We start from the raw sequence: 25,444 nt of genomic DNA, 5'->3' as shown, positions 1-25,444 counted from the left end.
TAGTACTCTGAAATCATCATTTATTTACGTGGGATCTTTTTTCAAATAATGTTTCAGAATTTTTAATAATTTTGTACCCATTTTTAAGATGACAGTGAGGCTAACACCAGGTTCCCAATGCAATGTTTCCACAACATTAACTAGCTGTAACATATTTGATTCAAATTAGTTACCATAGTCAATTTAATTGTCTTCTGAATAAGAATTTGGTTTTATGAAATTAAAATGAAGATCGCATAGAACATTTGTGGATCAGCAATACGCCGTAAACTCTAGAAGCGGCCAGCCCAGGACAATAAATCTCCTCTGTATGTTTTTCTTTTTCTTTTTTTTTAAAGTCTCTTCTCATGTTACACAGCACATTCCTCTCCAAACCTCCACTCTGCTTTTCCTTCCACCATCCTCCTGCAACGTGTTGCTAGAGATCAGAGCTTTGTTCTGAGACTTTGGAAACTTTGCAATGGAAACTTAAGAATAAACGCAGGCAAAGTCACTAAACAATGTGATTTTGGATGCATCTCATGGAAACATTGGTCCAGTTAAGATGAGAGTAACTTCAAGAACGTGCGTATACATGCAGAAATAAAAATGTGTTTGCATGGATGAGGAGTGCAGGAATGAAGATGATGTGGCACTGATGCTGTGAGTGGACAGACGAAACACATTAGACTTCTATCAGTGGTGTTTATAATGGTAAGTGTCCAATTGAGAACTTTTCATTATTACACTAGTTCAGAATGATTACATTTGCACATTTACTGCTTTCTTTTATATTGCACTGGTCATGTTTCATGGTTAATGATCAAATACCGAAAGCGTGAATGAATATTGTCTGAGATGAGCTTTTCTTTTTTTAACTCACAATGCAAAGTCTCAAAAAGATTGCTATTAAAATGTATCTGAGTTCAGTGAAAAAGTATAGTCCCGAAACATAAAAAGAATTTGTTCCAGTGCTCTTTGCAGGACATTGCACTAAAGCACATAGTGTGTATTAAAATTAGACTTCTCATGTATTTATATTCAGCAGGAAAGTCTTTGTTAATAATGCAAGAGCTGTACAACAACAGTGCCTAATGTTTTTTCAGCATTGAGAATTGTTTGAATCATTCATCCCAGTTCCAGACTTCTCAGTAGACCCCGTTAAACTCCCTGACTCAGCAGACTCAAAGATCATTGCTTTCTGCCAGTGAGGGTTTGGTAGCAGCTACCAAGCATTGCATTGTCATTATTTGCAGAAAAGGAAATGAAAAATGCATGTGGTCTTTATTTGCTGATCACTGAACTACTAAGATAAATCAAATGTTTTATGAAGTCACTTTTTTTTTTTTTTTTTTGTTATTTTTGATATGGGTCACAACTTTAGACACTCATTTATTCTGGACTCAGTGGACACTCTCTGATGGTGGAAAATCCAGCCATTTGGTATCGCAGAATAAACAATGATCAAGACCATAATGCAAAGCTTAAAATCTTACCTGCTTATTATGTTATAATATGTTACAGGACAGTCATCCTGGCAAGTGACTCGCTGTTGTACCTCTAAAGGTACAGTTTTTGGACATTTTTATTACACTGCAAGTGAGACACAAGATGATACCAGTTGCATTTGTATAAACGTGCAAGGCATCAGTATGATACGAAAGACATGAAAGATGCACTTGCCTCCAATACCTGGTTGAGCGGTCTATTATTCAGCATTGCTACTGACAACGGCCATAACAGACCTAAGAATGATATAACTGACCAGTCAGAACCAAGCTTTTCAGAGATCCATGTAATAAAACAATGATACAAACAGAAATAGTTCATGCATACAGGGGTATGTGAGACAAAATATGCCATACCTGCTGGCACTGGTATCCAGATGTCAATGTAAAAACTGGAATTTAATCTGGAGTCCATCTGGAGGTATTTTAATAAGATTGCCAGGTGTTTTGCAAGTAAAAACAAATAATCATACCTCACAGGGAGATTCGGTTATTGTCTGCATGACATTTTTACATTAAACTTATGCCAAAAAGCTGTGTGTTTTTCACTGTACTAGCTGATTCCTTTTTTTTTTTTTTTTTAAACAACAGGAAACCCTGGGCACTTATAAGTTTGGCAAGAGCAAAAGGTTTTTTATTCTGGCAAACCTTGCAATGGTTTGTTGGCATGGAGATGCTGTTTAATTGCAGGTTGCAGCATTGTTGACACCAGGAAACTAAAAGCTCCTACAATTGTACTACTGTGGTCCTTGTTGTGTGGACAATACACTATTTGTAGTGCGTTGTCTAGTTTATAAATGCCTACAACCTTCTGTCTCATTAATTTGTGTTTTTTAATCTTACCTTATGGGTGTGAAAATGTTTGGGAATAGCCAGATTTCTCTTCTCTTTTCAGTGCAAAGAACATTCAGTGAACAAAAAGCCTTTTTCCACATATTTTAAATGCTCATCAAAGGCTGTAATTCTTTGAGGGTCTGGCTTGGATTTATTAATGTTTGTTGTTCTGTTTGTCTTTAACAAAACTGTTTTCGCCAGATTTGCCACACATTAATGGATTCTAAGAATCCACAGAATTTTGCCATCTATAAAGCTGCTCTCAACCATTAATTTACATCTCTTCATTTTTTTTTATTTTTTTTTTTTACCATAATTCTACCATGGAAATTAACTCCACTCCCTTTGCTTCAAACAGCCTGAGTTTAAATACTAGCACACATGATGTTAGTACTGTGAACTTATTTCATTTTATTCCACTGAGAAAGAATATTTCTTAATATAAAACTGCAAACGCTTTAAAATAACTATAAATAATGTGTAAAATAACTAAAAGCATGATTTTTACTCACATCACAGCAGTTCATTGTCAGCTATAGCACACATGTATGAGCTGAAATACTTAACACAGAGATCATCACTGTATCAGCGACTTCTTTATATAAAACAACAGAAATCAGTATTAGTGACTCATTATTGACTGAAGCACAGGCTCTACTCTCCAGCACACAAAACTACATTAAACTAACAGATCTCTCTTGTGCAAACACACATTAATACAGTTGAGTTCAGTATTTACTCTCATTATCAGTCTATGATTTTGCATAACTTTTTTTTTTTCTATAGATGTTGACAAATTTTAGTCATTATATATTATATAATTAAATTTACATTATATTGCTTTTTTCCCCCTTGACTTAACAGCAACAAACTGTAGAAAAACATTTATTTACTGGCAGCACGGGTGTTGTTTGTACAGTTTGTTTCCTGTAAATTAATTACAGTTTATTACTGTTAAATTATGTTTCATGCTGTTTTTTCTTCTTCTTAAATATTTAACCCTTTAAACCCCACAACAAAATCCTCAGTTTTAAATGAACACTTATAATGTGTGCACACTACAGAGTGTTAGAGTAACACTGAATCAGTGAAGTTAATGAGATAATTCTGTGATTAATTGATGATTGAGCATTTCTGATGAACACCTGCTATTAACAACCAGAATCACTAAAGGAAAGATAAACACAAGAACTACAACTGACTTCAGTCACAGCCTTAGATGAAATCAACTGAAATAAAAGAATACATAACATCTATCAAGATCTGATTAAACAACTCCTAAAACAGCTTCACGAGATTCACATTACTAACCAGACTGACTTTATTTCTTATGTCTATAGAAGATCTTATTGAGAGGTACAGAGGTTTAGGGTTTTGTTGTTGTTGTTGTTGTTGTTTCACTACCATGATGGAGATCAGTGTTTTCTTTAGTTGGGCTTTTGAACCGTGACTTTTCAACATTACATTTTTTTTTACATGCTGTAACAATGTGTCTTTGCAAAAAAATGTCAGCAGAAAAAAAAAATCTGGTATGGTTGTTTATAGATTGATAAGAACAAATGTTCTCTTATTTCTGATCCAATCTCGTGTCCCTTCTCTTATTGAATATTGTTACTACAGCAAATGGAGGAACACTGCTGAGCCATAAGTTATGAAAGACTGTTAAGAAAATGTCACTCATAAAAATAAAAACCTTTGTTGAAATTTAGACAGACACATCAAGATTCAGCGTATGAATCATAACAATGCTGACAATCCACAAAATAAATAGACAGATCAGTTCTAAACATCAAAAAAAAAAAAAAAAAAACATGCTAGGCAAGGCAAGGCAAGTTTATTTATATAGCACATTTCGTACACAATGGTAATTCAAAGTGCTTAACATAAAATAAAAAATAAAAACAAAACTTGGGAAATTATTTAAAAATGGACTTATTTAAAATGAATTTAAAACAGTTAAAAATAGAAAATGATTTTACATAAAATACAGTGAATATGTAAAATACAGTGCAATCGGTTCAGACATCGCAAGTGCTCATTCAATAAATGCACAGCTAAACAGATTAGTTTTGAGTCCAGATTTAAATGTGACTTATGTTTTAGCACATCTGATCTCTTCTGGAAGCTGAATCAAACTCCGGGCAGCATAGTAACTAAAGGCAGACTCCCCTTGTTTTGTGTGAACCCTTGGTATTTCTAACTGACTCGATCCTAATGATCTGATTGGTCTGTTAGGTTTATATACAGTGAGCATATCTGCAATATATTTCGGTCCTAGGTCATTAAGTGATTTATAAATGAGTAAAAGTACTTTAAAATCAATCCTAAATGTAACTGGAAGCCAGTGTAAGGACCTGAGGACTGGTGTGTGATATGCTCAGATTTTCTGGTTCTAGTCAGAATCCTGGCAGCAGCGTTCAGGATGAGCTGCAGCTGTCTAATGGTGTTTTTGGGATGGCCGGTGAGGAGCCCATTACAGTAGTCCACCCATCTCCCAAGAAGATACATTTGAAAACATTGTTTTCTCATTGTAGTGTGGACTGTGAAAATTGACTTTTCGCCCTTCAATTGGACTGATTACACAAGTGATTCAGAGCGTGGTCACGCAGAGGGCATTCTCAAAGCACTTTGACACAGCTAGAGTTCCTGAAGAGGAACTATGATGAGTCATGTGATACATATTGTACCCATAGATATATGCCTTCATTGTTGTGCCTGGTTTTCACATTCACACAGTCTTAATCAAATAATTTTAAATTGTACAGTCTTCATATTATATTCCTACAAATATGACAGAAAATTGCTGTCCTGTGGTAAAACATGACAATTGCGTATTAGTTTATACATGGGATGGTGTTTTTGAGTGTGACCTGGACACACCAGTGAGCAGTGAAATATTTTGCTAATAAAATGATCACGCTTAAATAAATGGCATGAGAACATTATTATGTGTGGTCTCTCTGTATCATCCCAATGAGCTTTTATCATGTTTTTATGCCTGAACAGTAATGTGACTGAGGCATTTTCAGAAATTTCAGTGAAGACCATTTGAAAAAAAAAAAAAAAAAACACTGTTTACAAATATCAAATATATCCATTGTAATGAGCTCTGCTAAAAATCTGTGATTAACTGTCACCACCCTTCTGTGATAATGAGATCTCCTTGGCCTGGTTTTTCAAAAGTAATCCACTAGGATTTTGGATAACGGATTGGATCAAATCTTGAAAATGTGTTTTTCAAAAGAAAAAAACGGATTGCATAATCGGATTAGATCACGTAATCCAATCTTGGTTATCTGTTTGAGCACTGGTTATCCAGCTCTGGTTATCCAGATTTGGTGATCCTGAAAAGTTCCTATCCAGATCAGATTGATCCAATCCGATGTTGCTTTAAAAAACTGTCTCCAAAAGTAAGCTGGATTACGTGATCACGGATCGCAAAAAAAAATGATTACTAAATCCGGATAAGTTTTATCCGGATTAAACCTTCAGTATTATTCTTCAGTAGTATCATTATGCATTCAGTATTATTCTTCCCTCTAGTCAGTCATAGGTCTAACCTTAACAACCTTAAGGTTAGAGTTGCATTCAGTATTATTCTTCCCTCTAGTCAGTCATAGGTCACACATGGGGGGCAGTCATGGCCTGACAGTTAGTGTTTGACTTGCAATCCAAGGGTTGCAAGTTCGAGTCTCAGGCTGGCAGGAATTGTAGGTGGGGGTAGTGAATGTACAGCGCTCTCTCCATCCTCAATACCACGACTGAGGTGCCCTTGAGCAAGGAACCAAACCCCTAACTGCTCCCCAGGCGCTGCAGCATAAATGGCTGCCCACTGGTGTGTGTGTGTGTGTGTGTGTGTGTGTGTGTTCACTGCTGTCTGTGTTTGTACTTTGGATGGGTTAAAAGCAGAGCACAAATTCTGAGTATGGGTTACCATACTTGGCTGTATGTCACGTCACATTCACATTCAATTTTTTTTTAAACCCCCGCACACAGTTTTCACACATATTTACGCACTGCTTCAATTACAAGTAATGAAATGGAATTTTTTTTTTTTTGGGGGGGGGGGGGGGGGGGGTATTAGCTGTTTTTCTCTGTTGCTTTTGTGTGCGTGAATGTAAATTATTGCAGAACCTGACCTGCACATTCAATATTTCAGTATGACACTAGTGTCAAAAGCATCTGCTCCATAATAAGAAAGACACTCCACTGATGACACACTGAGGTAGGACAGACACAGCGGCAGATGGCTAATCTCTTTTTCTTCCTCTCTCTTTTCTCTCTTACTCTTTGCCCAACCATACCTTCCTCTCCACCTAAGACATTTGCCTGATGCATGCAATGGTGTTGCGGATCCTCCTATATGGGTATAAGTTAATGTTGACCTTTGCACAATGTGTAAAAGATCATACATCAAACAGAGTTTTCCCACAGCCGGTCATGCTATGCTGACATTACACTTTTCATTTAGTCTTAAATGAAACAAAACTCATGCCCTTTGTTGCAATAAGGCCTTTTCTATTACTGGGGCAATTCAGCTGCTTAATACAGTAAATATAAAATAAATGCAAAGCATTTTTTTTTTTTTTTTTGCTGTTCACACAAGTTTCATTCTTACATTTAGAAACAGCAAAATTCAGTAAAATGTAAATTGAAACGGCATCTTAAAAGCGAATGTGTCACTGCAGTATGACATTGTTGCAATAAATAAATTAAATAAATAAAAAAAATACATATTGCAAGATGTCCATCTGATCTGGATATTTTTTTAATCATAAATGTTGTATGTATATACAATGACAATAACTGTAGTTACAATAGCTTCATTTATGATATTTGTAAGCCCTCAACACCAACCATACTCTCAGCTTTTAACTTAACCCTAACATTTCTAGACAAAATAAAAACATAAAAGGAAGATACATGTATATTAAAATACACAACTGATTACACAAATACACATTTTATGATTTTATGGACTATGAAATAAATGCATTTAATAAAGGTGAAGACATTGGACATATCTAATTACTTTCATTGATTAAAAACAATAAAATCAACCTATAAATAAATCAATATTTCATGGACCTAACAGAATTCATCTGTGTTTCTATAGGATTTCATCATAACAGTCGGCATCTCTAGCTTTCGATTGTGTTCGTATTTCAATTAAATTTATCTCTAAAGTACTTTTGTCCTAATCTAAAACTTTGTTTTAAACCTACCAAATTTTCTCATTGTCTTATTCTACACCAGCTGTGAATTATCTTTCTACTTTAAAAAATATGGCCTTAAATGTTTGGTTGAGGAAGAACGAGATGTACTGCAGCTAAAGGGGCTCTGAGAGCACCATCTTTCCCAATTACATCTCAGAACTGAGCGAGTCTTTGTTCTCTGTTGTCATAAGAAAGTGTTCATTCAGATCTCTAATGCAGCTGTCATAAACAAGCATTCAGCTGCTGGCAGTGTGTTTGTTTCAATTTCTTGCTCATGACAGAGAAAGATGTTGTGAAGTATTTTGATATTTTATTTACTATTTTAATTCAGTCAAAAAGTTAGCGACTCCTGTTCTTTGGACCTGAGAGGGCACATGTACAGTATGTAATGTATCAATGGTTTCCCTAACCAAACACTTTACCCTGCCCCAAAGTCATACTGGTTACGCAAATGTTGCTGAGCATGATGTTCAACAAACAGGAAAATGTTGCAAACAGAGCAAATTGCTTGTTTAAAGTTGCCTCTGCATATTATGCTGGTATAAGGAAGGGTATTTTAACACAGAAAAAAACACTTTAACTTTAAGCTCCACTGACAGCATTCATGATGTCATGATGTCATGATTTTCACAGACAGTAATTTTGACTCATCCATAGACATTTTTGGCTTCAAGCACATAAAAAAATGTTCATGGACACACCGCTTAACCTATTTCTATAATGTACCGTAGACACACAGGACAGCGAATGAAAGCACAGGAAGCTGCTCGGTGCAAGTTACCTAAATTATCATATTTTCTTTTCAATGAGAGGGGCCAGTGAGAGTGTGAGAGCGAGGACTTCCATAGAGTACTGTTTCCTCTATTTTCTTCCTCCTGGATTAGCCCTAAAAAATAAGAGTGTGACAGCTAAACCAGTTTTCTTTTGCTTTTGTCCTGCCGTCCAAGAATAGCTGGATAAAATGCCATTTCAGCATTGTGTGTTTGTAGGAAAAAGAGTGACCTATTTTTGATTAAACTAAGGGTCATTTCAGTATACTTCAGTTTACTTCAAAATCCAACACACTGTTTTGGTGAATTAATGTCTAATTCGTTTGAGTTCATACAGTCTAAATTGTATGTTTTCATTCAACAGTTAGGTTTAGGTATGGTGTAGGGATGGACCTTCATGCTAAGGTTTTTTTTTTAGTTGGGAAAACCATTTAAATAATTTTACTGTTGTTTTACCCATATGCTTATATATATATATATATATATATATATATATATATATATATATATATATATATATATATATATATATATATATATATATATATGTGTGTCATATGAATTCGGAGAAAGAGACAGAAAAACAGATGGGAACAGAAGTGATAGATACCACTTTCAACACGTCAGACACCCTGCTTTAAAAAAAGTAACTACCGTGTCTTCACATGTCATATTTTGTCATTTGGTGTATCTTTTTTTTTTTTTTTTTTTTTTTTATGTAATGTTCTTTGGTTTGAAAACTCCTTTCTTTCCATTATTTCACTAGAAACGTACTTATGCACTGTGATTTGAATCATGAAGGTGTAATCTGTGCAAGTAAGACCCAGAAAAACTATTGAAAAACAAAAGCTTTGAGATGTTAACATGTTTTCCCCAAAACATTGTACTTGTCTGAGTAATTCCTCTTCATGATCTCAGCCTGTCTCCTCGTGTTTGTTGTGCTTGGATTGCTGCCTTGTTGAACTGTGTGATGTTGTCTTTGCCATACTTGCATCTGCCAGTTTAACACCATGGTGTCAATATGTTTAGTTGTTAACAGAAGTACTAAGTGCTTAATGCAGGACATTTCATTTGCAAGGGTCATCTAAGAAACACAACAACTTTCAGTGCGAAGTTAAGACTATTTTAAGTTTGCCCACATTGCCATACCTTCAACCCTTAAACCTTAAACCATCTGAGCGTCAACTTTCCATTAATTCACTAATCAAAGACATTTGACACTTTAGGAGGTATAAGATTTGATAGTGATTGTGAAGGTTTAGTTGTATTTGTTTTGTCAGATGTTGTGTGTCTCTGGATCATTGAGAGACTGCTGTCTCGGTGGGTTGTTTTCCTAACAGTTTGTTTAGATAATGTGAATTGCTGGGGGGTTTAATCTCTGACTCACCATTAATTACACTAACCTGGATTTAAAGATTCCCTTTGTGAAATGTGTGTTGTTGTAAACATGTGGGAAATAGCCAAATCCCTCTCTCCTTTATTTTTTTTTTTTTTTTTTTTTTTTTTTACATATCTAAAGCCTGTAGCCTTAAAGAAAAGGGCATAATATTTATCCTACACAAAAAGATTTACAGTAAAAAAAAAAAAAAATCTAAATTTGTAAATAAACGTACTTTTATTTGAGAAGAAAACAACATTTTTTATATTGTTTTCTGGGAAATGTATCAAAATTAAGTGAGTTTAAGCTTAAAAAGAAAAACAAAATATCTGGAAATAAATAAGATAGTAAGCTTAATTGTCTTACTTCTTTTGTCTGACATTAGAATTTTTTATTTTTTTTATATGCATCGGATATATATCAAACAACATTGGATATTTAATTGTGCATGTCCATTATTACTTTCGCTGTCATCTAATTTAACATCTATATCTAATGTGATCTTTTGCAAATCTCAAAATAAGTATCCATTTTCGTTCTGAACATTATAATGTTGTGATGACTAAATTCACTTGTAGCATTCAAAGTTACTAATTTATGTTTTAATTTTTTAAAACAAATAATATTTTAATCTCTGATTGGGTGCAACTATGAAAGCTCGTTGAGGCTTGTTTCCAATGCAAGATAACAAAAATGTTAATGAAAATATTATTATTATTTTATTTTATTTATTTATTATTATTATTATTATTATTATTATTATTATTAATAAATAACATGGAACAAAATTTTGCAGTAATCATGATCATCGTGCATCAGCTTCCATAATTGATTTTTTTTGACACATCAATTTGACACATTTTTTTTTTAAACATTAAAAAAGCCCTTTACCAAACAACTGCACAGCAAACATAACTAAAACCCTAAATCTGCACGATTTCCTTATGCATAATTATGACCTAAATATCCACTTGCCTTCAAAAAACCATTGAGTTTTTTGTGTAAGTTAGCAGATAAACATGCCCTAACCTGTCGCAGGCTGTGTGCTACTTCACAGCCTTGTGAAACTGCACACAAGACATTTTTTGAAACTGAAGCATAAAAGAAGTATTTCACAGGTGCTATCAGCTAAAGTCATAAAAATGTCAGCCAGAAGGGAGAGATCTCACAGTATTGAGACATTTCTTTTTTGTGTAGCATATGTGAAAATACATGTAGATATCATTGACATGTTTCTAGTATTCATGGACATGCACATATTTACACCTTTATATTGTCCTTTTAATGTCTGCAAACGATAAATATCAAACATGTGTTATTTATTTATTATATTATGCAGGCTATATGTATGTTAAATGCATGTTTCCTAAAACTGCTTTTTTACACTAGTGTTGGGGAGCAACTATGCTACATTTGTCAGTAGATGACAGAGCAGTTAGTAGCTTTTCCAGTAACAAACTACTTTGACTAACGACTAGCATGACAAAACACTGTTTAAAAGCACTGATTAAATGATACATTATATCAAAGTATAGCTCTATGTTTAAAAGTAATTGTTCCTTCGTATGTCTTTAGTTAACTAGTAACTTTTTTCAAAAGAGCTGTACTGTAGTTTAAACTGTCACAGTCAACCAATGTTCTAATTTTCAGCAGCCTTTACAAGCTATATTATACTTTTTACAGTTGTGTGTACAGTTTTGGGATGATTGGTACCTTCTAAACCTTAAATGACAGGCTTCGCCCAATTTAGAATGGGTCAAGCCTCGGGCAGGAAAATTAGAGGATGCAGCTAAAAACAAGCCACATATAGTGACATACTCTAGACCTTGTTTAATCATTCATGTCAAGAATATAAGCATAACTATAATATAAGCATAATATAAGCATAACTTGCTCCTTAATGTCAATAAAACCAAAGAAATGATTTTTGACCCTAGGTCTATAGGCGATCAAAGCCCAATTATAATTGAAGGAGTACCGATTGAACAAGTAACAACATATAAATATTTAGTAATTCAATTAGACAAACAGTTACAGTGGTCAAATCAAGTGGAGTATGTTTCCTCAAGAATATGTCAGCGTCTACATTTCTTGAAGAAACTAAGAGTTCATGGTGTTGACAAGGATATTAAGTTACTATTTTATAAGGCAGCAATTGAGTCTATTGTAAGATATGGTATGGTAGCTTGGTTTGGTAACCTGTCAGTTAAATTAAAATCACAGCTCCAAACATTGATTAAAAGGGCGGGAAAAATAATTGGACGAGTGCCACCGACCACTCTTAATGAGCTTTTTGAGGAGGCGGTGAGGAAACAAAGTTTAAAAATTACTAATGATCCGAACCATGTCCTTCACAGTGAGTATGAGATGATGCCCTCAGGTAGAAGGTACAGGTTACCAAACTGTAGACTGAAAAATTTTAAATTTTCATTTGTACCACTTTCTATTAAAATATAGAATAAGAACAAATAAGGGGTGTGGGCTGGTGGTAAATTATGTGTAGGGGATGTATGTTGTGCTATATGTATATTGTGTGTATCTGTTATCCCGAATGCCCAAGACAAATTTCTCTGTCAGGAGACAATAAAGGCAAATCAATTCAAAAATGATAAGGATATTCTTTAATCAAACATTCCGTAATCAGGCTGATTTATTCTCTAACATATCTCTGTAAAACTAACAGCTGTGAAAAAAAAAATTCCAATCTGCATTCCAGTCTGACACTGTAGAAACTGGAGGGCACAATGGAATGGACACATATGGAAAATCTCTGTAACACTTTATTTTGATGGTCCCTTTTGAACATTCTATTGACAATAAGTAACACTGCACCTGCAAATGTCAACTAACTCTCATTAGGGTATTAGTTGTCTGTCTGATTAATATCTGCTAACTCTTTATTGTGATAGTCTCCCAACAGACATTCTACTGACTATAAGTAAACTCAATCTAACCCTAACCCTACCAGTCTACAAACACTCTACTAACACTGTAGTTAGACTTTGTAGATATGTACGTGCAACTTTACTTATAGTTAACAGAATGTGTTAAAAGTACCATAAAAATAAAGTGAAACCAAAATCTCTAGCCTAAAGGCACAATGTCAGTCTTAACCACATGAAATGGGTGAAATGAATCTCAAGCATGTGCATTCATCATCCGGACATCTCAATGGAATTCCCTAAAAAAATATTCCCCATTTATTTCCCTGCCTTCCATGTAATCTAAACTTTTCTTTACAAATTCTTTTCTCTTTGACATTTAAGACTTGCTTACTGACTTTATTGTACGTTTGTCTTTACCACTACCTTCTCTGCTGTGTCTTGCAGGCTTTAAGAGTGTGGTTGAAGTTCAGACTAAAATGTCGGTTTGTGGTGGCCTTCCTGTTTTTCTTCAGTCTATCAGTGGTGATGATATACACCCTCCCTCCTTTCCCATCTGAGCAGAGCAGGCTGAACGTACGGGGCCCCCGCAATAACAAACCCAGCAGGCTGGTCAAGAAGTTGCCGCTGAGACTTTATCTGCCAACGTCTTCATACGTACACAGCAAAACCTGGAAGAACCCTGAAATGAAAGATTCTGCTAAACGTCTCCTGATGGTCAACCATCACCAACAATCATTTTCCTCTGGAAAAACAGCAGAGAAAAAAGTAGCAACCAAAAAGCCTGTAAAAAGTAAAGCAAACAAAAAAGAACAATATCTGCAGAACATAAACAAGCATTCAGTCCGTGCCAAAAGAGGGCGAGTCATTAAATTAGGAAATAGCGGGAACTCTAACCAAACCATCCATCTTCTTCACTCCAGACATGACCCAGCATTTCCCCAGTCTGCCAGCATCCAAAGCCTCCACCCAAACAACAAGACATGCAGGCACAAATGCACTCCAGATGGGGCCAAAGCAGAGACGTTCGTAGGGCAGTACACTGATGCACAGCAGGTGGTAAAACTGAAACAGGCACCTGGACTAGCAGCAACAAATGAAAAACAAGCAGGACCCTTTAAGAGGAAGAGGCCCAAAATCAGAACAGAAACCAATGACGGGATTCCAGAAGAGGCTGGCATTAAGGTGTCAGCCAATGACTGGTGCAAGACAATCTCTGAAGAGACTTTTATTGAAAACTGGAACCAAACCAAAACAGAGTCTCTACCCTGGCTCAGTGAGGATGATATAAAAAAGATGGCACTTCTCTCCAGAGGCACAGTGTTGAGTAAAGCCAGGCTTCTGGGCCATGGACAAGTCCTTCAGGTTAGATTTGGTGAGAAAAAAGACATATTTGTCCCTACAGGGGACAATCGTATTACAGGCTGTGAGACAGGAAGTTGTGCACTCATAAAACGTCCCAATGACTGGTTCGAAGTGTTTGCCTTTCACCTGGACAGAGTTCTGGGTCTAAACCGGAGCTTGCCCGCAGTGTTGAGAACTTTCCACAGTGAGATTCTACCTTACAAATACACCAATGGGTCTCCTAGACCAGTGATCTGGTGGGATCCCAGCATAAAACATCTGTCAGATGCTGAGAATGACCAGAACTCTTTCTCACTTACTTGGACACAGTATCAGACTCTACTTCAGAGCAGGTGTGGTACTCGGGTGCCACTTAACTTTACAAGCTGTTTGGGAGTTCATCATTCAGAGTGGGGGCGGCTAGCCTTGTTTGACTTCTTGCTTCAGGTAAGAGGCACTATTAAAATTACTATTTGTTTTCCACAAACATTTGAGTTTAATGTGTTATTATACATTTATTGCGAGTAAATTGCATAAATACTGTAGGCCTATATTGCAAATAACAAAAACCAAGAAGTATTATTATCTTATAACCTACGACTTCAACCCACTGTCCTGCATAGATTAGCTTTAACCCTGAAACCAGTGAAAACCAGTAAGACAGTGGGTCCCCCAAAGCAGTGTGGAAGACCTAGATCTTATAACATAAAAAAGACTGGGATATCTAGACCAGGGGTGTCAAACTCAATTCCTGGAGATCCAGATCCCTGCAGAGTTTTGTTCCAACCCTGCTCCAACACACAAACCATGTAGTTTTCAAATAAGCTTAAATGACTTGATTAGTTGGATCAGGTAAGTTTAATTAGTGTTGAATCTAATCTCTGCTGGGATCCAGCCCTCCAGTAATTGAGTTTCACACCCCTGATCTAGACCATAAAATAGAAATTATTCTAACTTACATTTAAAAGGTTACTAGGTTATATGACTCTAGTTTATATGCATTTAAATTATGTATTTGACCACTATGGTTAGAAACTCTTGTATGAGTCACAAAATGTATGTGTTGCCAAGTACAAAATTACCTACCTGCCAAGCATGGCATTTAAAATAATTAATGTTTTCCATTTTAGCATTGGCATTTTCCTGTAAAAAAAAAAATTATAAAAAATATATATAAAATAAAAGTTTTACTCTCTTAGGGCCCTATCTTGCACCCAGCGCAATTGACTTTGTACACCGACGCATGTGTCATTCCTATTTTGCACCCGCGCAAAGCGCGTTTTTCCCTCCACAGAAGCACGTCGCTAAACTAGTGAATGAACTTGCGCTCCCTGGACGGTTCAGCGCAAAAAAGGAGGCGTGTTCCGGCGCAAACGATCCCTGGTGCTATTTTGCTGTTCCATTAAACAATTGCGCCACTGACCAGAAAAAACCTAGTCTAAAGTCAGTGGCGCGCTGCGCGTTGTTCATTATGCTATTTTAAGGGCGCAAGCTTGACCATAATGTATAGCGTGCACAACGCGCATACACTTTGCTCATGTAATCTACACAGATGCAACAGTTATTTTTGCAAATCATAAATTGTTACACTAAAAAAATATGAACACATGAGATGACGGAAATCATTGTGAAATCTTGCTTACAAATTATTAAGGCTAATTGTAGTAATTAAGGATCAGACCTGTTTGCCCGATAGTGGCAAGACATATATGTATATAAGGACATCTGACAAATTTGTTTGTCCGTCAAGAACCAGGAAAAAAAAAATCGATGAAACAATTGAGGCTATTTCCTCCCACGCCTGTTTAACCGACGCTATTTTGGGTGGGTTTCTCCCATCCCCATACAACACAACTTCTCTGTCTTTCACTGCTCTTACAAGAACATCAGTCTCCTCGGCTGTGAACCGCTCCTGGCGTGCGCCTGGTAAATACGCCATAATAATAGCAATCCATAATGGAACTTGCGCACCTGCTTTTAAAGGGAATGTTGGATGACGCTCTGATTGGTTTATTTCACGTTACGCCCAAACCACACCTATGAATAATGAAGCTACTTCAGACCAACCCATTTTAGATTTGCGCCGGGCGCAAGAGCCATTTATCCCGCCGGGAAAATAGCAACAGCGCCGAGACCCGCCCACAAAGTTACTTGCGCTTTGCGCTTTGACACTTGCGTTTCAGATCGTTAAAATAGGGCCCTTAAATGTAAATTGAGTAGTTTTAACATTTTGGGATTCAAACTTTTGCCCTGTCTGTCATTGGTTAGACCAACTTTATGTCCTGCATTAAACTCAAAACATTGATTGAGCCAAGATAATTGTGTGACATCAAGAAAGTCTTTTTAATTAAAACAATACAATCACTGGTGTGAGTTTGTGACCTATAAAATTACTCAATTGTTTAAAACAATGATTGTAATTAATAACCAGGCAGTTAATACTCAGCTTGAATCATAGGCAGGGTTGATTTAGCTTAATTTTCTCCTCACATTCTATGATAAACAAGCATGTTATCAATCTATTTTCGTTCTTTCGTTTTTTTGGTTTTGGTTTGGTTTAAGCTGCCATCAACCCATCACAGATTTTGCAGGAAACAGTTCATTCCTAGGAGAAAGTGTTATCGATGTGTCTTTATGTGTCGCTACGACTAACTACTAATATAACTAAAAGGATATTGACCAGTTGAACAAAGATAAAGTAAACAAACTCTAACCTTTGTAGTTGGTTCAGATTTGACAAACTAGAGAAATCCAACATGGTTTAAGTCTGGACAATATGCACCAAAAGTGTGATATCTGCAGCAAACAGTCACACATGAAACATCGAGAAAGTCTGTCTGATTCACTTCTCAGGGCAGAGCCACCATAGTTCACATCTCTTTTGAAGATTAAGATCTTTAATGAAAATTAAAACATATTTACAAGATAATAAGAAACATCACTGCTAAAAGTTTGACAAGTGAATTAGCAGAATTTATTTAGTAAGTTATCTTTAACAATAAACTAAAGCATGTAATCATAAATTATTGTTAAAGCTTTATATCATTTAAAGAGCCACACAGATGGGAAATCAAAAATTACCTGTATTACAGTGTATGATGTAGCTGTCCATCAGTGTAAACAATGTGCAAAGTAATTAAACCAAAAAGTACACGATTTATAAAGTTATTGGCTTCTAAAGTAAGGAGTCGACTCTGAATCGCTGAAACGATTCGTTATAGATTTCAAATCTTTTGCCTATCTCTATGTACGTCAATCAATCAATCAATCACCTTTATTTATATAGTGCTTTAAACAAAATACATTGCGTCAAAGCACTTAACAACATTCATTTGGAAAACAGTGTTTCAATAATGCAAAATGATAGTTAAAGGCAGTTCATCATTGAATTCAGTGATGTCATCTCTGTTCAGTTGAAATAGTGTCTCTTTTTATTTGCAATCAAGTAAACGATATCGCTGTAGATGAAGTGACCCCAACTAAGCAAGCCAGAGGCGACAGCGGCAAGGAACCGAAACTCCATCGGTGACAGAATGGAGAAAAAAACCTTGGGAGAAACCAGGCTCAGTTGGGGGGTCAGTTCTCCTCTGACCAGACGAAAACCACTAGTTCAATTCCAGGCTGCAGCAAAGTCAGATTGTGCAGAAGAATCATCTGTTTCCTGTGGTCTTGTCCTGGTGCTCCTCTGAGACAAGGTCTTTACAGGGGATCTGTGTCTGGGGCTCTAGTTTTCCTGGTCTCCGCTGTCTGTCAGGGCAGTAGGAACACTTTGCATAATAATCTCCGCCTACCGTCCTGGGAGAAACAAAACTACTCTGACCTGCCCCACCCCCCAGACAGACGCTCTCGTTGGTGTGAGAGCATCATGTCGAGGAGACAGTGTGTTTTTAATTGTAAAGGCAAGTTTGTTTTATTTTCACTGCCAAAGAATGAAGATCAGAAGAACCAATGGCAAAAATTCATTTTTACCACGATACCAGAACAGTACAACAAATCCCTTTTGTTGTGTTGACAACATTTCACTGATGACTGCTTTTCTAATCTCGGTGAGTACAAGGCGGGATTTTCAAAGTGTTTGGCCATAAAAGAGGGTTCATTACCAACTTTATTTAGACCAACAAGCATCTCCGAATCACAACGCGAAATATGATTATGATGTTATGTGTTTGTTTTCTCCCGAGCGTCTTATCAGTATATGTGCTGTCTGCAGCCTTTGTCTGAGCTGCTGATCTTCATTTACAAACACGTCATTAAAATGAAGTGTAACAAGTGCTGCTAACAGATATTCTGTGATAAAGTAATCCATAAGGAAACAACGCGATGTCCGTTTTTCACGACTCCCTTCATTATATCTAATGTGACCACGCCCCCGCGCTGAACGCGCTATTCAGATTCAAACTGTAGCGCGTGGCTTGAATACACCCACACAGAAGAAAAAGCAGCTAGACTGTTCAAGTTTTTTATTTTACTGTTTGCTTCGCGATGAGAGGAATAAGACATAATTCACCCCCAAAAGATGCTAACGCATTGTTTACCATGAAGTTGTGTGCGGAACAACCAATCAAAACTGACAGTGTCAGTTTCAAAATGTCAGTTGACCAATCAGAACACAGTATGCTACCGAAAGGCGGGGTTTAAGGAAACTGAATCTTTTGAACAGCTTCGCGCGAACCGTTTGGGGATCTCTGAGAATTGAGGTAATTTTAAAAGGATATTTTGACAAAATGACAATGTTTTTTAAACTTGGATGGATTTAAACCTATTGTACAGGACTTGTAAACAGTGATAGGAAGCTTATAATTTTCATCTTACTGGCTCTTTAAAGTGTTTATATGCAAATATTGAAATGAACTGAAAGTAAAATTTCATACTAATGTAGAATAAATGTTTTGAGTTTGCTTAAGATAAACTCAGAATTACCCAAAATTAATTTATTAAATTAGGTAAGAAGAAAGCAATTTAACATGAAAAATATAATATTCACCTTTAAGCAGATTCATTAAGTCTGCTTTTGTTTTTTATTTGTTTTGCTTTTTTCTTTCCTCTCTCAACTTCTTTCTCATGATAGCGCTCCTAATGATTTTTTTGTTTTTTTAAATGCAATCACATGACCTAGTTTACGTACTTGTTTAAAACAATGATTGTAATTGATAACTAGTTAATACCCAGCTTGAATTAGAGGCTGATTTATATTAAAGAAGAACTGCATATAATTAAATGTTTGCATTTGACATGTAAATAATGGAACCGTGATTTAGCTTAGTTTAATTATCTCCTCACAACCTACTATTAGCAACCACGTTATCAGTCTTTTTTTTTCTGTTTGTTTTATTTATTTATTTATTTATTTTTCTGTGATTCTAGGGTTTTGTAAGCTATAAACCAATCACAGATTTGGCAGAAAACTGGTAATTTTATAAAAGGGTTAAACATTTACAGAGATTTAGCCTTTATTGAAAATAATATTAAATGCTAAATATTAAATGCTGAATAAGTCTTTGTCAAGCTCAGTAGTTCATTGTGTATTTATTAGAGCAGTCAATCAATAAAAAAAAAAAAAAAAAACTAATTATTCACACATTGTTTTCTGAAATAAATTGTGATTAATCGTGATTAACCCCATTGAAGGTTTTTTGTTTGTTTGTTTGTTTGTTTGTTTTTTTATGTTTTTTGGAATATTTTTCTTTATGAATGACATGAACAGTGGGGGTTCTAGCTTGTATATGGTGCCCTGGGCGAACCACCCCATCTGCCACCTCTAAATGAAAAGAATTTTACACAAATTTAGATATTTTATATAAATGTGTATATATATATATATATATATATATATATATATATATATATATATATATGTTTAGATTATTACAATTCATACAAATAAATAAACAATACAAAACATCCCTCTGAAATAATAATAATAATAATAATAATAATAATAATAATAATAATAATAATAATAATAATAAAGCGAGTGTGTTACACTTGTTTTTGTTTTTATGTTATGTTGTTGTTTTTTAACACATTATGTTACAGTATCACATTTTACTGTCTGATTATGTAAGCTAGTTGGACAGAAAAATTATAGCTGTTCTCTATATATGTAATAAAAAGAAGCAACATAGTAGCACTACATTATATGTTAGCCTATTTAGCTATAGCTGAGTGATGACTTCGTACATTTAACCTTTGCGTTTTTGTTGTTGTTGTTGTTGTTTTTAGTGCGCGTGCTTGCTGACTGAATTCTGCACTCTTGTGAATTGTCTTATCATGATGGGCATTGGGCATAGGGCAGTCAGGGGCCTCATCCACTCATTATTTTTGAGGATGAGAATTTGCCGGAAAGATGTATTCAATCAGCAAGTGATTGAAGAAAACACTGTATTTTAGCAATGACTCATCTGAACACCTCTGATTAGTCATTGCATTTATAAGCTCAACAGCATCGTGTTTGATTGTTATAATGCACAGTGCTGTAAAAACACGTCTGTATCTGGTTCAGCGCCAGCCAGTGAATGCAGATTGAATTTAACTGCTGATGATATGATGCACTGAATGTTATATTCATGCCGGTGTGATTGTATAAAATATATAAAATATTAATCGGTTATTTTTGTCTTTTGGAGGCTGCATTCAAAATCTACTTTGAATTGGAAAGACACATAACAAATAGGCTACAGAATTTTGAGGCCAGTGTTTTCTTTTAATTGCCAGCGTTAACACTTGACAGCACTAGTATGTATATAATTAAATAATAATTTCTTAGAAAAACACTCTTAGACAGGTTAAATATGATGTGGGCAAAGTAGCACAGTAACAAGAGTGCCCACTGAGAGTTTCATTCACTGTGAATGATTATATCTCTAATTCTGAAGAGCACATTAGAATTGTGAGTCAGTTTCGCCTCATTAGCAAGTTTGGAAGATATATTTTTCACTTTCTTCTTTTCTTCCTCTTTACTTTTTGCTCCCCATACTGTAGCTCCACTGTTTTTTTTTTTTGTTTTTTTTTCAAGAATCACAGTTGTCATGGTGATACGTAATTAAAATTGTGAAAATAGGTAACATGTTGAACATAGGTAATTCCAAGAATCCTTTCTAATCCTTTCTAACAGGTTAAAATTGACAGGGTGAAACTTCCTTTGTAGTTTTATGATTTTAGTATCAAACAACACACTGAAATCGAATCTTGGCAGTTGCATTAAATGCTGCTCTTGACATGTACTGTAACTCCTTGTTGTAATAGTTTGCTGAATATTTTAAAGAAACAGTTCACCCAAAAAATTTAATCAGAAGAGACTTTAAATAAAAATAAAAATAGCATTACATCACTTCCTCACCAGTGCATTGAATGTGTGCCGTCAGAATGAGTCCGAACAGCTGATAAAAGCATTACAATAATCCACAAAACTCCTATCAGTTAATGTCTTGTGAAGTGAAAAGATACATGTTTCTAAAGCTACATGCCAGCTCACCAAGGTTTAACAAATTAGAATTTCTGAGTAAACTATTTATTTAAATTGCTTTTACTGCTTGGGAGCTCTCCTTGGCATTTGTTTAACTAATTTTGTGTGATGAGCATCTCTTTAACACAGAATATTTATCCATTTTTAAGAGGGCCATTTTACATATAATTTACAGCACTGCAAAACTTCAACCACCTTCCTTCTTTATTAAAAACTAGACCAAATCAAGTGTAAAAATAATTATAATAATAATAATTCGATGGCAGACATATTGTAGACATATTTCTGATGTTGCGTGCCCAACAATATGTAATTGCAAGTGCTCATGAATGTGCTTCATGAATTTCTGGAAATAATCAATGTGTGTAAAATCTGTGTACTGTGGAAAAGTGGGAGGATGAATGGTTCATGAATAAAACATTAGATCTTTGAAAAGTCAATATCTGTAACATGGCCAACAGCTAATACCTTTGTACTGATCTGGTGAAATCGCTGACTGGGACCCTTGAACACTTGTTCCTCTCTATTCATTTAGCATCTCTGATGGAACTGATGTGAAAGCTCACACCCTTAAGCACAGAACAGTGTGAAGGACACACTCACTGTCACCATGGGAAACACAAGTCCTTCTGTGTGGCGCTCTGAAATGTAGATCAGTGGTCCTCAACTGGTGGGCCACATGTCTGGCCAGATAGCAGGAAATAACCACAGACCACAGATGGCAGGAAATAAGATAATGCAGATAAATCAATGCAACCAACCATATAATCAAGCAGAATTATAAGACAGCAAGTTAAATATGCCAAACAGCATTTGGTATGGGGAAAAAGGCCCTTTTTTTGTTGATGATGTCCAAACCAATAAATTTCATATTGGATTCATTTTTAAAATGCAAATGTGCATTTACCTGTATAAAACCACTTGGTTTGGAAGTGACCCGAGTAAGTGATGCTTCATACACTATTGACAATAGATGTGGACCTACTTTGCCAGTGAAATCTCACTAAAGTTTCCCTAATGTGGCTGTGCCTTTATATTATAGTTAGATAGTTCAGCTTCCTGTTGGTCAACGTAGCTTATTCACATGACCAAAAATAGTAATTAGTAACAAACAATAGTAAATGCTACCGCACTTTTAAGAACTTCTTAATAGTCCATTACTTTTTTAGGCATAGGAATCATAGTTTGATTTAAATTAACCACTGTTCATAGAGTGCTGTATCCAAGCATGTTAACATAAAGTTAAAAAATTATTTAGTTTGTTGAGATTATTGGTGGGTTTTTGTTAAATTTGAGCCCAAATCATCACAATTAAAAGAACCAAAGACTTAAACTGCTTCAGTCTGTGTGCAATGAATTTATTTAATATAGAAGTTTCACAATTTGAGTTGAATTACTGAAATGAACATTGATATTAAAATTTATTTATTTCATTTTGAGATGCACCTGTAATAATATACACTGTACATTACGATTGCATCCTGTTAATGTACAACAAAACTGAGGTGCAAACATCTGCCACTACATAGACTATATCCTATTATTATATCTAATGACAATTATATCTAATGACAATTTACACTTATTGCATAGAAAAGACATAGTGTAAATATAATTTATTGCTATTTTTACTTGTTTTAAATGGTGCATCTCTAAAATACTTTCAAAACCACGAAACAAGGCAATAGCAAAAAAAAAAAAAAAAAAAAACTTAAGTAGTCCTAAGTGGAAACAGCTCTGCAGGCAATTAGTTCCTAGCATGGGGTGTTATGGGAGATGTAGTCCATGAAACAATAGTACAGGTAAATTATAGAGTGCCCTTTAGAGCACATACAGTAGGCACTCCGGTAGGAGATTGTGACACTATCACATTTAAAAAGTTTTACACAAATTGTTTTAACGGCAGGTCAAGTGCTGCTGTCATTAAAGAAAATTCTATTTTATTTATTTATTCATTTTACTCAAGTTATTTTACTGAATATTAAAATATAATGTGTAATTAATATATTTGTGTTTAATAAAATGCTAAAAATTACCGTCTACCAGTATGTATAAGGGCACCGCATAAACCCAACATAACTCAAACCAGTGGCAGATTGCATTAGTTTCTGAACAAAAGGTCAGATTAATCAGAATATTCAGGGGCTGTGACATGGAAATGTCTTCAACAGAAATGCTCTGTGGCATTCACCATGGTTCACTACTGGGCTAGAGCATTATGTAAGCGAGCCCTAAGGTTATCACAGTGCTGGCTGTGTGAGGAAAGAGAGCACAGATTTGAGTGCGATGTGTGGCAAGAACACAATGTGTGTCACTGCCAACTGACAGCAGCTGTCACAGACACTGAGCTGATGTAAAAAATATTAGTATTTTTAGTATTATATCAGTATGCAGACAAGTGACATAAACATCTTGTAGCTATGTTTAACACATTTATATATCCCATGAAACACAACAGATGTTTAGAAGAATGTCCAAGGAGCTCTTTTCCATACAAAAACTAATGGTCATTTACACTTTAAAGGTCGAAAATAAATAGATAAATTATTTATTTATTAAAATATGTGACATTGAGAAATCTAAGTGTTAGCATAGAGTATGTGGTTGAAAATGTGAGTGTTCTGAATTTAGTTTTGTGTGATGAACAGACTGAAACATAAGCTGTTATTGATATTGAATCTTCCTTTCTATGCCAGTTCTCAAATCTCTTTTGCCCTTGCATCATGTCAGGTTTAACACAAATAAGACAAGCACCATAGAATTTAAAAATTAAATAATGACAAAATGATGATGGCCTTTATCACCCATCATATCCATTTACAGTGGATCTCTGTTGTTCTAAATTCAGACGCGGTTCACTTTACAGTGTGAAATATAGCAATGGTGTGTCAGTATGGCCTGTGGGGTTTGAGAGGTAGGGAAGGTGTTCTATCTAAGAATGAGCTGTTAAAACACTTACCATACCACAGGGTCACATCTCACCTTAACTTCTCACCAACAGTCTTCTTCTTCTCACCAACAGTCCCAGCACACATAGGAACCAAATGTGTTAAATGTTCTTGTTAGAGGAGTAATGCAGTTAAATGTTACGAGAAAAATTCAACCACCGTATTTTCGCTGGACTCTCTCTGCTTTGAAAGTTTAGTCACTTATTGCCTTCATAAATGAAAAATTTGTTTGAAAACTGTTCATACAGTAAGGTTAGTAAGTAACCCTGAGTACTCAAGTTGTGTAATATTTTACACTGTAAACTGCATTCATATTCTTATTTACATATTCATGAGGTTGATAACAATGATTAGACATTTTGTACGAGAAATATATAACACTATGTAATATTGCTGGTATGAAACATGCAAGGATGATGGCATGGAGAACCCACTTGCAGTTTATTTTCAATGACTATGGGGTTGACTAGAAAATAATGACATGTGACATCTTAATATACTTAAATACATGACAAAGTAACAAACACAAGGGCTTAAAAACAAGACTTTATGGTAATCACATGATGTAAACAACCAATGAAGAAACTGAATTGCTAAACAAAATGAACATGATCCAATGAGAGAACAGAATTGATAATGAGACAGCAAGACAATGAACCAGAGAAAACATGACATGAGCAACAAGAAGGAATAGGATGTCACATGACATAAAAACAGAATAAACATAACTGAAACCAAAGTAGAAGACCTGCAATAAAAACAAAAGAAAATCATATAGCATGAACAAATACAAGCTGCATTTCAAACTAACCCCTGTTCAAAATAATGTGAAGCATGACTTTACCCAGGTTTAAATCGTAAGTGGTTTTAATTTTTTTGAAAGCTTATTTGTCAATGTCTATTGACATATGAAATCGTATTTTTTTTTATTGTATTTTTTTTTTTTTTACATGTGATTAATTTGTTGTTTTCCCCAGGTGAATGACAGACTAGACCGGTCTTGCTGTGGTTTCAAACCAGACCCATCAGAACTCTGTGTAGAAAACCTTCTGCATGTCAAATGTGGAAACCCAAAGGACTTAAATTTGGTGCACATCTTGGTAAAGGAAATATTGGTGAT

The 25,444-nt window shown here is 35.2% G+C and overlaps 1 protein-coding gene across 1 annotated transcript in view; it reads left to right on the top strand.

Moving 5' to 3' along the window:
• Positions 1-403: 403 nt before the first annotated feature.
• The window catches only part of LOC128030602 (uncharacterized), a 25,560-nt gene continuing 519 nt past the window's right edge, over positions 404-25,444 (top strand). The window contains exons 1-3 of the mRNA XM_052618358.1: positions 404-693; positions 13,015-14,358; positions 25,302-25,424. Of these exons, the coding sequence (XP_052474318.1) occupies positions 691-693; positions 13,015-14,358; positions 25,302-25,424 (1,470 nt within the window). The 5' untranslated portion in view covers positions 404-690. The remainder of the gene's footprint in view (positions 694-13,014; positions 14,359-25,301; positions 25,425-25,444) is intronic.

The sequence above is a fragment of the Carassius gibelio genome, chromosome A16 (assembly GCF_023724105.1).
Source record: "Carassius gibelio isolate Cgi1373 ecotype wild population from Czech Republic chromosome A16, carGib1.2-hapl.c, whole genome shotgun sequence".
NCBI classification, from domain to species: domain Eukaryota; kingdom Metazoa; phylum Chordata; class Actinopteri; order Cypriniformes; family Cyprinidae; genus Carassius; species Carassius gibelio.
This window is presented reverse-complemented; position numbering and strand designations above follow the sequence as displayed.